We start from the raw sequence: 13,395 nt of genomic DNA, 5'->3' as shown, positions 1-13,395 counted from the left end.
GCATGCAGTACTGTATGTAAGACCAGCCTCACTGAGAGAACCAATGACCAGACAGGCAGCCGTGGCAGGCTGACAAGTTGTCTAGCTAACATTTACCTAGGTTTTCCCCAGGATCACACCATTGAAAAAGCCTCACTTCAGAAGAACAAAGTTACCTCCTCCTCCCCTCAGATCTGTCCCCTACATTGGTGGAGGAACTTACAGGGTGATTGATCCAGCTCTGGCATAGGAACTATTCATACTTTTTCCACCGCAATTGCCTCAAGACAGGTCACTGACCCCTCTCCAGCCCTCCACTTGAGGGATGAGCATGCTCCCAGGCAGACCCTGTATGTGGCCACTGACTCATCCCAACACACGGTGTGAGTACATCCACCCAGGCAAGCCACACTTGGAGCTGAACCCTGCAGCTGAGGTCACAGGCATCACTTGACTTAGCACACACCAGGAAGTGCTCTCAGAACCACAACTTCTCTGCTAAGACCCACTCCCTCTTCATACGGCTTACTGAGCCTGTACAAAAGGGGAGATGGACATGCCCTTGAACAAAGTGGTGGAAGTGGCGTTTTACAGCTGAATCTGGTCCTGTGGAGATTCTGCCTAAACTCTGAGGGTTTCCTATTATTTGCTCGTCCTAAAGAAGAGGAGGTCGACATGATATGCTGTCATTACCACAAATAGCCCGAGGACATAATAACCCTGCCCGAGCAACTATGACAGAAGCCTATAAAACAGCTGCATTTTGGATGGGGGTTGCAGAAGCCAATACTCCTTTTCAAGAATCAAATATTTTAATGTCGTCATTGTATACGATGCATATAAAAAAAATAATCATGAGCAAATTAAAAGCTGCACACAGGAGACCACACAGTTCAGTTAACACAGATAAAACATACAACACAGAAAAGTATATCAAAACAAAGAACAGTTTCACTGTAGCATATGAATATAATCTGACCCTAATCATAATAATAATTTCAACCAAACCTGACCTCAAAAAGAAGAAATATCTCATTGAGTTTCATATGATAGTCAGTCGCTTACTTAAAAGGTGGGAAATGCAGTGTTAAAAGTAGGCTTAGGTTTATAAAAAGAGAGAACATTAACATCAATAGGGTTTTGGAGATAGAGAGCAGAGACTGTCTCAGAGACTACCTGACAAGTAACTGACTGATCATACAGGACTAAAGGAACCACACGGATGTGTAGGCCCAGAGGTCAGCATGACATCTGACCTCCGATCTTAGATACACAACAGTCATGTTGACCTGCAATAGAACTGGCAGGTCCTTACATCATGGTGATGCAGAATGAGATAGGGGGTGGGCAGAGAGAAGTTCTCCTGCCATCACTGAGAAGGCAGGTTAGTTTAGGTTGTGGTTCAAATGGTTTAGAGTTGTTTTGAAGATACTGGATTGCACAACCAATAATTAAATGCCGATAAGTTAACTGCAATCGAGAAAGAGCTCCCAGTCCTTTTACATTCTTCTGATCTAATAAGTAAATTGCTTTCAATAAAAATATTGAATGACTACTTTGCAATTCATACCACATTTGAGCTAGTAACACCACTATGACACCATTATATTATAATATAGAATTTAACAGTTAGTATCAGAATTCTCTTACTACCAAGACAACTTTAAATAATTGACCTATGAAGGTTGGTTTCTAGACATTCTAGTGAATACTAATACAGCTATAGCATGACTGCTACTATAATTAATTCCTTCTCAAGAGCGGTTAGGGCACTACTGACATGTTTTGGGACTAAATACTTCCCGACTCCATTCCAACTTATCAATATTACAAAACAATGGAGTGGAATGAGAAACAACAAAAGCAAAAAGGTCAACATTGTAAATACAGATTTGGGCTACAGGTGTCAAACAATTCAGATCTCAGGTTTGTATTATTATCTATGATACTGTATGACAAAGTGTGGGACTGCAGATACCAGTGTGTAATAAGTATTTACCACACTGCCAGCAGCGTTTCAGACAGGGTACCTACTGATGAATGGCTTGGAGGAATTTCCTCTGGTGCTTCCTGACTCTGGCATGGTCCATCTTCCTCACAAGTTTGGTGTTCTTGTAGATGAGCCAGGTCTCCCTCAGTACATTTGCAGCTGTGTTTTTCACCTGGCACACAAAGAGCACGGTTAGAAACACTGTTCACGGTAAACAAAATACTACTCATGTAATGGAAAACATACTGTACTCATTTTCAACCATGCTTGGTCTTCCTGAAATAGAACACAATGGAGAAACGGGGGAGCTGAGATTTATTCTTTCCAATGTTTACACTTAAAACGACATGCAAGTGAAGTATTTCCTTACTCTTTTTGTCAGCTGGGTGTCCATCATAAAATTATGAACATGTTTTTCAGCTTTGGTTAACTCCAGTTTCTTTGCAACCACAGCCACTACCAAGGCTGTGCAGCCGGCTCCCTGGGAGGAACAAACAGACTGTTACACGTTGCCTGTATTTACTCAGTTACATTTGTTTTTTAACCTTATTGGAATAATAGGGAATTATGCTATAAACAAAAAGGAAATCACAGATTCTGACTTCTGATATCCTCTGAATATGAATGTATCCACACTGCCACCCCAACAGAGATTTTAAAAAATAAATATTGGCAGGTTTTTAAAAAAGTAATAAGACACATAAGGGCTAGATTTAAAGATATAACCTCATAAGCAGCACTGCAAAAGAGAGCACAGCTGTGGCATGAGAATGTAATATCATTTCTGCAGTAGGGCTCACCATAATACCAGTGAGGAGACAGACTCCTTTTCCACAGTAAGTGTTGGGTACCATATCCCCATATCCAATGGTTAGAAAAGTGATTGATATCAACCACATGGCTCCTAGAAAGTTGCTGGTTATGTCCATGTTGTCATGGTATCTGGAATGGAAGGTTCCAGATAAGTGTCAGACTGGAGTCAGCTTGCCAAATACTTAAACGTCTTATACATTATAGAAACATCTGTGCCTAATTCATGTGCAATATAAATAAGGTGTAAACAGATTCTCATATCTTCTAACAAGATGTAAACTATGGGCCATGATTGTCTATCTCTTGACATTTCCATGCAGAGAATCAGAATTAAATGCAAAATGGTGGTATTGCTGGGAATGTGTGGATGGAGCACTACATCTGGATGGAAGCCTAAAGTATGACGCATAACGAGTTAACGCCTGTTTCCCCAACAAACCATGAAGCCTTATTTATGGTTCATGCAGTGTTTTGTGCAGCATAGCGTGACTGTGATAGGGCAGCAGGTCCAGACCTCTCACAGGCCCTCACGGTCCACGCAGCGATGATCCACAACGAGATGGTAAAGACCAGCAACACGGTGCCAGGGCAGATGGTCATCAGGGTCTTCATGACGAAGCGTGTGTTGAAGTTGATCTTGTTAAGCGCCCCGATGCTGCGGGACGAGGCGTCTGTGAAGAGCTTGCTGTGGAGCAGCATGACGCGGGCGATGAGATACAGCCGTAAGAACATGGGGATGGACAGGATGATGTCCACGTCTGCGTCCGTCTTGGACGGGGTGTAGGAGAAGGCCAGGCGCGCTGTCCAGGTGAAGGTGTAGTTCCCTGGGATGGGGTGGATGGCGCACACCAGGATCTCCAGGCAGATGAAGAAGATGCGCTCGTAGGTCATGGCTATCCTCCAGTCATCTGCTGCATTGTCCACCATGAATAACTGAATAACAACATGTATGGAGGGGGAGAAGGAAACCGACAGAGGTTACTGAACAAGCTCTGGTTAGATGCAGCCTTGCATTTTAATCATGGTGGCATCAGACTAAATTGATCAAAACTTTAAACTTTACTACCACACTCAGTCAATGGAAATTCATTTTCTGTCATGGCTGATTGGCATTCAGTGATTCCAATTATTAACTGTCAGCGTTCGCTACACTCTTCACAACATCTGTCACAGAAGTTTATGGGACCTCCTGCATGTGGCTATCATTTCCTATTCCAACGCATTAGACTGATGAGAACATCTGCCACTTCCCACATTAGTATAGGTCTCGTATTGCCTGGCCACAGAGCAGAAGATAGGCCACTCTACTGGGAGCTTCGATGTGGACGGATTTCAACACCTTTAATGACTCTCCTCTATCCCAACTCGTACACACTCACTCATGCATGCTGTACCCCCTCTCCATCTCATCCTTTCCCACTTGTCTCCTCTTACACACCCTTCATCTCTCTCACTCCAATCTAAAGCTCTCCACCATGCTAGATTTCGGAGATGTAATTTATAGATCGCAGGTTAGAGGTTCTTTACCATTCGGTCATCCGATTTGCCACCAATGCTCCTTATAGGACACATCACTGCACTCTATACTCCTCTGTAAACTGGTCATTTCTGTGTACCCGTCACAAGACCCACTAGTTGATGCTTATTTATAAAACCCTCTTAGGCCTCACTCCCCCTATCTGAGATATCTACTGCAGCCCTCATCCCCAACACCTCATCCCCCATACAACACCCGTTCTGCAAAGTCACATTCTGTTAAAGGTCCCCAAAGCACACACATCCCTGGGTCGCTTCTCTTTTCAGTTCGCTAGCGACTGGAACAAGCTGCAAAAATACTTAAACTGGACAGTTTTATCTCCATCTCTTCATTCAAAGACTCAATCATGGACACTCTTACTGACAGTTGTGGCTGCTTCATGTGGTGTATTGTTGTCTCTACCTTCTTGCCTTTGCTGTTGTCTATGTCCAATAATGTTTGTAGCAAGTTGTGCTGCTGCCATGTTGTGTTGCAACCATGTTGTTGTCATGTGGTGTTGCTACCATGCTGTGTTGTCATGTTTTGCTGCCATGCTATGTTGTTGTGTTAGGTCTCTCTTTATGTAGTGTTGTCTCTCTTGCAGTGATGTGTGTTTTGTCCTATATTTTTAATCCCAGCACCCATCCCGCATGGCTTTTGGTAGGCCGACATTGTAAATAAGAATTTGTTCTTAACTGATGTGCCTAGTTAAATAAATAAAAACAATGTTTCAACAATGTTTCAATGTTTCGATCTACCCTGAACTAATGACCTTATTGCCCCATACCAACAGATCCACCTACCCCTCGGTGTCATTCAGTGAGTGATCTCTGACTGTGATCTAGATAAACTAGGTATGGCGTTTCCTTCTGCCCCTCATCCTTTTAAATACTTCTCTGCAGATGGAATACATGCAATCGAGCCTCTCTAATGTTCCTCTCTACAGTTGTCAAATTATTCCCCTCTCTGACACGCAATGCCGATAGTCCGCACTATCCCGATAGTCCAAAATATGCACTCAGCCGCTCCCTCCCTGCACTCAAATCACCTCGATCTTTGGGTTGTGTATGGGGCTGTCACAACTGGCGGGAGATATTGCACAAAACGTTGCCGTCAGCAAATTTCAGAGAGCTTTCTTTCACTAGGGTATATCCATCCTGACTATATGCCATTCAATATAAAGGAAAATACAACAAATGACAAACCACATTTTAACTGAAGCCATCATATGATGCTTTGTGATTAAATGAATGGTGCTGCGTCTAGAGACATCTGGCCCTCCGGTGTGTGGGGGAAAAAGATTATGCAAATATGTTTTTGATCTTTCTTCTGACTTTTCAAACAGCGTTTTCTTCCTGCTTCTGTTTGAGTATCTGTAATTGGTCCTGTAAAGTATGTGCTTCCCATGGCTCCTCTCTGTGCAACACAGTGATTCTGAACCACGGAATAAGAATTAAAGAACATTTTAAATTCAGGATGAATTCATATCAAACAAAAAACAGAAGAAGAAGTCTGAAATCCATCACATATCAGCCAAAATGTGTTAGCAGATCAGTCAAAAACATCAGAATGTTTAATAATAATACATGACAAAATGTTGAATCTTGAATCATTCAACTATATAAACATATATATATATATATATATCTCCCACTGCCAAAGAAAGCTTTTATTCCACATCTTTAGCTGAAGGACACCCTGACAATAACAAAAGTACACCTCCAGGATTTTTGCGCTATAGTGCCACCCACACCAGACACACACACACGCACGTGCACTGCACATACTACAGCCGTCCAATCCCACAGGCACACTGACACTACAGCCACCTACACCACATTGCCACACAAAGAACATTCCACTTGAACATCCGGGCAAATTTCACACTCTCATTAAAGCTAACCTGCAGGCCAAACGCTTCCCACAGACAGCTGCAGGAAATTCCAAGCAGTTACGTGTACAAAACACTCCCACGCAACATCTCTACCAAATTCATTCATCAAAGCAACACATTTAAAAGGTTCCCCCACAAAGATCATTTTAAAGCACACAACTAAAGAGGCTTTTGCCCGTACGTAACAACATCTAGCTCCTTGAGAGCACTGACATCTGTCAGACTCTGAGGCTGAGAGACGCTGTAACACTAACCAGGCTCTCTGTTGTTATAGCCCTGCTTGTTAAGCCGTTCCAAGGGAGTGTAACTTAGACATGGAAACACAAGCTGTTACTCCACTGTGTTGTGACAGACGCTTTCTTACTCCCAGACCTAAGCCATCAAAACGGCTTTCTTACTCCCAGACCTAAGCCATCAAAACGGCTCAGACACAATATCGTCTTTCTTACTCCCAGACCTAAGCCATCAAAACGGCTCAGACACAATATCGTCTTTCTTACTCCCAGACCTAAGCCATCAAAACGGCTCAGACACAATATCGTCTTTCTTACTCCCAGACCTAAGCCATTAAAACGGCTCAGACACAATATCGTCTTTCTTACTCCCAGACCTAAGCCATCAAAACGGCTCAAACACAACATCGTCTTTCTTACTCCCAGACCTAAGCCATCAAAACGGCTCAAACACAACATCGTCTTTCTTACTCCCAGACCTAAGCCATCAAAACGGCTCAGACACAAAAACGGCTATCGTCTTTCTTACTCCCAGACATAAGCCATCAAAACGGCTCAGACACAATATCGTCTTTCTTACTCCCAGACCTAAGGCATCAAAACGGCTCAGACACAATATCGTCTTTCTTACTCCCAGACCTAAGCCATCAAAACGGCTCAGACACAACATCGTCTTTCTTACTCCCAGACCTAAGCCATCAAAACGGCTCAAACACAATATCGTCTTTCTTACTCCCAGACCTAAGCCATCAAAACGGCTCAGACACAATATCGTCTTTCTTACTCCCAGACCTAAGCCATCAAAACGGCTCAGACACAATATCGTCTTTCTTACTCCCAGACCTAAGCTTTCATCCCAGACCTAAGCCATCAAAACGGCTCAGACACAATATCGTCTTTCTTACTCCCAGACCTAAGCCATCAAAACGGCTCAGACACAATATCGTCTTTCTTACTCCCAGACCTAAGCCATCAAAACGGCTCAGACACAATATCGTCTTTCTTACTCCCAGACCTAAGCCATCAAAACGGCTCAGACACAATATCGTCTTTCTTACCAGACCTAAGCCATCAAAACGGCTCAGACACTAAGACCAAGCCATCAAAACGGCTCAGACACAATATCGTCTTTCTTACTCCCAGACCTAAGCCATCAAAACGGCTCAGACACAATATCGTCTTTCTTACTCCCAGACCTAAGCCATCAAAACGGCTCAGACACAATATCGTCTTTCTTACTCCCAGACCTAAGCCATCAAAACGGCTCAGACACAATATCGTCTTTCTTACTCCCAGACCTAAGCCATCAAAACGGCTCAAACACAACATCGTCTTTCTTACTCCCAGACCTAAGCCATCAAAACGGCTCAAACACAACATCGTCTTTCTTACTCCCAGACCTAAGCCATCAAAACGGCTTCAAAACGGCTTTCTTACTCCCAGACCTAAGCCATCAAAACGGCTTTCTTTTCTTACTCCCAGACCTAAGCCATCAAAACGGCTTTCTTACTCCCAGACCTAAGCCATCAAAACGGCTCAGACACAATATCGTCTTTCTTACTCCCAGACCTAAGCCATCAAAACGGCTCAGACACAATATCGTCTTTCTTACTCCCAGACCTAAGCCATCAAAACGGCTCAGACACAATATCGTCTTTCTTACTCCCAGACCTAAGCCATCAAAACGGCTCAGACACAATATCGTCTTTCTTACTCCCAGACCTAAGCCATCAAAACGGCTCAGACACAATATCGTCTTTCTTACTCCCAGACCTAAGCCATCAAAACGGCTCAGACACAATATCGTCTTTCTTACTCCCAGACCTAAGCCATCAAAACGGCTCAAACACAACATCGTCTTTCTTACTCCCAGACCTAAGCCATCAAAACGGCTCAAACACAATCATCGTCTTTCTTACTCCCAGACCTAAGCCATCAAAACGGCTCAGACACAATATCGTCTTTCTTACTCCCAGACCTAAGCCATCAAAACGGCTCAGACACAATATCGTCTTTCTTACTCCCAGACCTAAGCCATCAAAACGGCTCAGACACAATATCGTCTTTCTTACTCCCAGACCTAAGCCATCAAAACGGCTCAGACACAATATCGTCTTTCTTACTCCCAGACCTAAGCCATCAAAACGGCTCAGACACAATATCGTCTTTCTTACTCCCAGACCTAAGCCATCAAAACGGCTCAGACACAATATCGTCTTTCTTACTCCCAGACCTAAGCCATCAAAACGGCTCAGACACAACATCGTCTTTCTTACTCCCAGACCTAAGCCATCAAAACGGCTCAGACACAATATCGTCTTTCTTACTCCCAGACCTAAGCCATCAAAACGGCTCAGACACAACATCGTCTTTCTTACTCCCAGACCTAAGCCATCAAAACGGCTCAAACACAACATCGTCTTTCTTACTCCCAGACCTAAGCCATCAAAATGGCTTTCTTACTCCCAGACCTAAGCCATCAAAACGGCTTTCTTACTCCCAGACCTAAGCCATCAAAACGGCTTTCTTACTCCCAGACCTAAGCCATCAAAATGGCTTTTTCTTACTCCCAGACCTAAGCCATCAAAACACAATATCGTCTTTCTTACCCCAGACCTAAGCCATCAAAACGGCTTTCTTACTTACCATCAAAACGGCTCCCAGACCTAAGCCATCAAAACGGCTTTCTTTTCTCCCCAGACCTAAGCCATCAAAACGGCTCAGACACAATATCGTCTTTCTTACTCCCAGACCTAAGCCATCAAAACGGCTCAGACACAATATCGTCTTTCTTACTCCCAGACCTAAGCCATCAAAACGGCTCAGACACAATATCGTCTTTTCTTACTCCCAGACCTAAGCCATCAAAACGGCTCAGACACAATATCGTCTTTCTTACTCCCAGACCTAAGCCATTAAAACGGCTCAGACACAATATCGTCTTTCTTACTCCCAGACCTAAGCCATCAAAACGGCTCAAACACAACATCGTCTTTCTTACTCCCAGACCTAAGCCATCAAAACGGCTCAAACACAACATCGTCTTTCTTACTCCCAGACCTAAGCCATCAAAACGGCTCAGACACAATATCGTCTTTCTTACTCCCAGACCTAAGCCATCAAAACGGCTCAGACACAATATCGTCTTTCTTACTCCCAGACCTCCCAGACCTAAGACCTAAGCATCAAAACGGCTCAGACACAATATCGTCTTTCTTACTCCCAGACCTAAGCCATCAAAACGGCTCACGGCTCAGACACAACATCGTCTTTCTTACTCCCAGACCTAAGCCATCAAAACGGCTCAAACACAATATCGTCTTTCTTACTCCCAGACCTAAGCCATCAAAACGGCTCAGACACAATATCGTCTTTCTTACTCCCAGACCTAAGCCATCAAAACGGCTCAGACACAATATCGTCTTTCTTACTCCCAGACCTAAGCCATCAAAACGGCTCAGACACAACATCGTCTTTCTTACTCCCAGACCTAAGCCATCAAAACGGCTCAGACACAATATCGTCTTTCTTACTCCCAGACCTAAGCCATCAAAACGGCTCAGACACAACATCGTCTTTCTTACTCCCAGACCTAAGCCATCAAAACGGCTCAGACACAACATCGTCTTTCTTACTCCCAGACCTAAGCCATCAAAACGGCTCAGACACAACATCGTCTTTCTTACTCCCAGACCTAAGCCATCAAAACGGCTCAAACACAACATCGTCTTTCTTACTCCCAGACCTAAGCCATCAAAATGGCTTTCTTACTCCCAGACCTAAGCCATCAAAATGGCTTTCTTACTCCCAGACCTAAGCCATCAAAACGGCTTTCTTACTCCCAGACCTAAGCCATCAAAACGGCTTTCTTTCTTACTCCCAGACCTAAGCCATCAAAACGGCTCAGACACAATATCGTCTTTCTTACTCCCAGACCTAAGCCATCAAAACGCTCAGACACAATCAAGACCTAAGCCATCAAAACGGCTCAGACACAATATCGTCTTTCTTACTCCCAGACCTAAGCCATCAAAACGGCTCAGACACAATATCGTCTTTCTTACTCCCAGACCTAAGCCATTAAAACGGCTCAGACACAATATCGTCTTTCTTACTCCCAGACCTAAGCCATCAAAACGGCTCAGACACAACATCGTCTTTCTTACTCCCAGACCTAAGCCATCAAAACGGCTCAAACACAACATCGTCTTTCTTACTCCCAGACCTAAGCCATCAAAACGGCTCAGACACAATATCGTCTTTCTTACTCCCAGACCTAAGCCATCAAAACGGCTCAGACACAATATCGTCTTTCTTACTCCCAGACCTAAGCCATCAAAACGGCTCAGACACAATATCGTCTTTCTTACTCCCAGACCTAAGCCATCAAAACGGCTCAGACACAATATCGTCTTTCTTACTCCCAGACCTAAGCCATCAAAACGGCTCAGACACAATATCGTCTTTCTTACTCCCAGACCTAAGCCATCAAAACGGCTCAACACAATCAAACAATATCGTCTTTCTTACTCCCAGACCTAAGCCATCAAAACGGCTCAGACACAATATCGTCTTTCTTACTCCCAGACCTAAGCCATCAAAACGGCTCAGACACAATATCGTCTTTCTTACTCCCAGACCTAAGCCATCAAAACGGCTCAGACACAATATCGTCTTTCTTACTCCCAGACCCATCAAAACGCCATCAAAAGCCATCAAAACGGCTCAAACACAACATCGTCTTTCTTACTCCCAGACCTAAGCCATCAAAACCATCAAAATGGCTTTCTTACTCCCAGACCTAAGCCATCAAAACCATCAAAACGGCTTTCTTACTCCCAGACCTAAGCCATCAAAACGGCTTTCTTACTCCCAGACCTAAGCCATCAAAACGGCTCAGACACAATATCGTCTTTCTTACTCCCAGACCTAAGCCATCAAAACGGCTCAGACACAATATCGTCTTTCTTACTCCCAGACCTAAGCCATCAAAACGGCTCAGACACAATATCGTCTTTCTTACTCCCAGACCTAAGCCATCAAAACGGCTCAGACACAATATCGTCTTTCTTACTCCCAGACCTAAGCCATCAAAACGGCTCAGACACAATATCGTCTTTCTTACTCCCAGACCTAAGCATTAAAACGGCTCAGACACAATATCGTCTTTCTTACTCCCAGACCTAAGCCATCAAAACGGCTCAAACACAACATCGTCTTTCTTACTCCCAGACCTAAGCCATCAAAACGGCTCAAACACAACATCGTCTTTCTTACTCCCAGACCTAAGCCATCAAAACGGCTCAGACACAATATCGTCTTTCTTACTCCCAGACATAAGCCATCAAAACGGCTCAGACACAATATCGTCTTTCTTACTCCCAGACCTAAGCCATCAAAACGGCTCAGACACAATATCGTCTTTCTTACTCCCAGACCTAAGCCATCAAAACGGCTCCAGACACAACATCGTCTTTCTTACTCCCAGACCTAAGCCATCAAAACGGCTCAGACACAATATCGTCTTTCTTACTCCCAGACCTAAGCCATCAAAACGGCTCAGACACAATATCGTCTTTCTTACTCCCAGACCTAAGCCATCAAAACGGCTCAGACACAATATCGTCTTTCTTACTCCCAGACCTAAGCCATCAAAACGGCTCAGACACAATATCGTCTTTCTTACTCCCAGACCTAAGCCATCAAAACGGCTCAGACACAATATCGTCTTTCTTACTCCCAGACCTAAGCCATCAAAACGGCTCAGACACAAAAACGGCTATCGTCTTTCTTACTCCCAGACCTAAGCCATCAAAACGGCTCAGACACAATATCGTCTTTCTTACTCCCAGACCTAAGCCATCAAAACGGCTCAGACACAATATCGTCTTTCTTACTCCCAGACCTAAGCCATCAAAACGGCTCAGACACAATATCGTCTTTCTTACTCCCAGACCTAAGCCATCAAAACGGCTCAGACACAATATCGTCTTTCTTACTCCCAGACCTAAGCCATCAAAACGGCTCAGACACAATATCGTCTTTCTTACTCCCAGACCTAAGCCATCAAAACGGCTCAAACACAACATCGTCTTTCTTACTCCCAGACCTAAGCCATCAAAACGGCTCAGACACAACATCGTCTTTCTTACTCCCAGACCTAAGCCATCAAAACGGCTCAGACACAATATCGTCTTTCTTACTCCCAGACCTAAGCCATCAAAACGGCTCAGACACAACATCGTCTTTCTTACTCCCAGACCTAAGCCATCAAAACGGCTCAGACACAATATCGTCGTCTTTCTTACTCCCAGACATAAGCCATCAAAACGGCTCAAACACAACATCGTCTTTCTTACTCCCAGACTTAAGCCATCAAAATGGCTTTCTTACTCCCAGACCTAAGCCATGAAAATGGCTTTCTTACTCCCAGACCTAAGCCATCAAAACGGCTTTCTTACTCCCAGACCTAAGCCATCAAAACGGCTTTCTTACTCCCAGACCTAAGCCATCAAAACGGCTTTCTTACTCCCAGACCTAAGCCATCAAAACGGCTCAGACACAATATCGTCTTTCTTACTCCCAGACCTAAGCCATCAAAACGGCTCAGACACAATATCGTCTTTCTTACTCCCAGACCTAAGCCATCAAAACGGCTCAAACACAACATCGTCTTTCTTACTCCCAGACCTAAGCCATCAAAATGGCTTTCTTACTCCCAGACCTAAGCCATCAAAACGGCTTTCTTACTCCCAGACCTAAGCCATCAAAACGGCTTTCTTACTCCCAGACCTAAGCCATCAAAACGGCTTTCTTACTCCCAGACCTAAGCCATCAAAACGGCTCAGACACAATATCGTCTTTCTTACTCCCAGACCTAAGCCATCAAAACGGCTCAGACACAATATCGTCTTTCTTACTCCCAGACCTAAGCCATCAAAACGGCTCAGACACAATATCGTCTTTCTTA

The 13,395-nt window shown here is 44.0% G+C and overlaps 1 protein-coding gene across 2 annotated transcripts in view; it reads right to left on the bottom strand.

The window, feature by feature from the left end:
• Nucleotides 1–13,395, bottom strand: part of LOC112231081 (small conductance calcium-activated potassium channel protein 2-like) — a 42,483-nt gene that overhangs the window by 11,910 nt on the left and 17,178 nt on the right. For both annotated transcript variants that reach the window (XM_024397614.2, XM_024397615.2), the window contains exons 3-6: nt 3,297–3,715; nt 2,770–2,911; nt 2,340–2,450; nt 2,014–2,141 (exon numbers count right to left, since the gene is read on the bottom strand). In XM_024397614.2, coding sequence (XP_024253382.2) covers nt 2,014–2,141; nt 2,340–2,450; nt 2,770–2,911; nt 3,297–3,715 — 800 coding nt within the window. The remainder of the gene's footprint in view (nt 1–2,013; nt 2,142–2,339; nt 2,451–2,769; nt 2,912–3,296; nt 3,716–13,395) is intronic.

The sequence above is a fragment of the Oncorhynchus tshawytscha genome, linkage group LG33 (genome assembly GCF_018296145.1).
Source record: "Oncorhynchus tshawytscha isolate Ot180627B linkage group LG33, Otsh_v2.0, whole genome shotgun sequence".
Lineage (NCBI taxonomy): Eukaryota > Metazoa > Chordata > Actinopteri > Salmoniformes > Salmonidae > Oncorhynchus > Oncorhynchus tshawytscha.
This window is presented reverse-complemented; position numbering and strand designations above follow the sequence as displayed.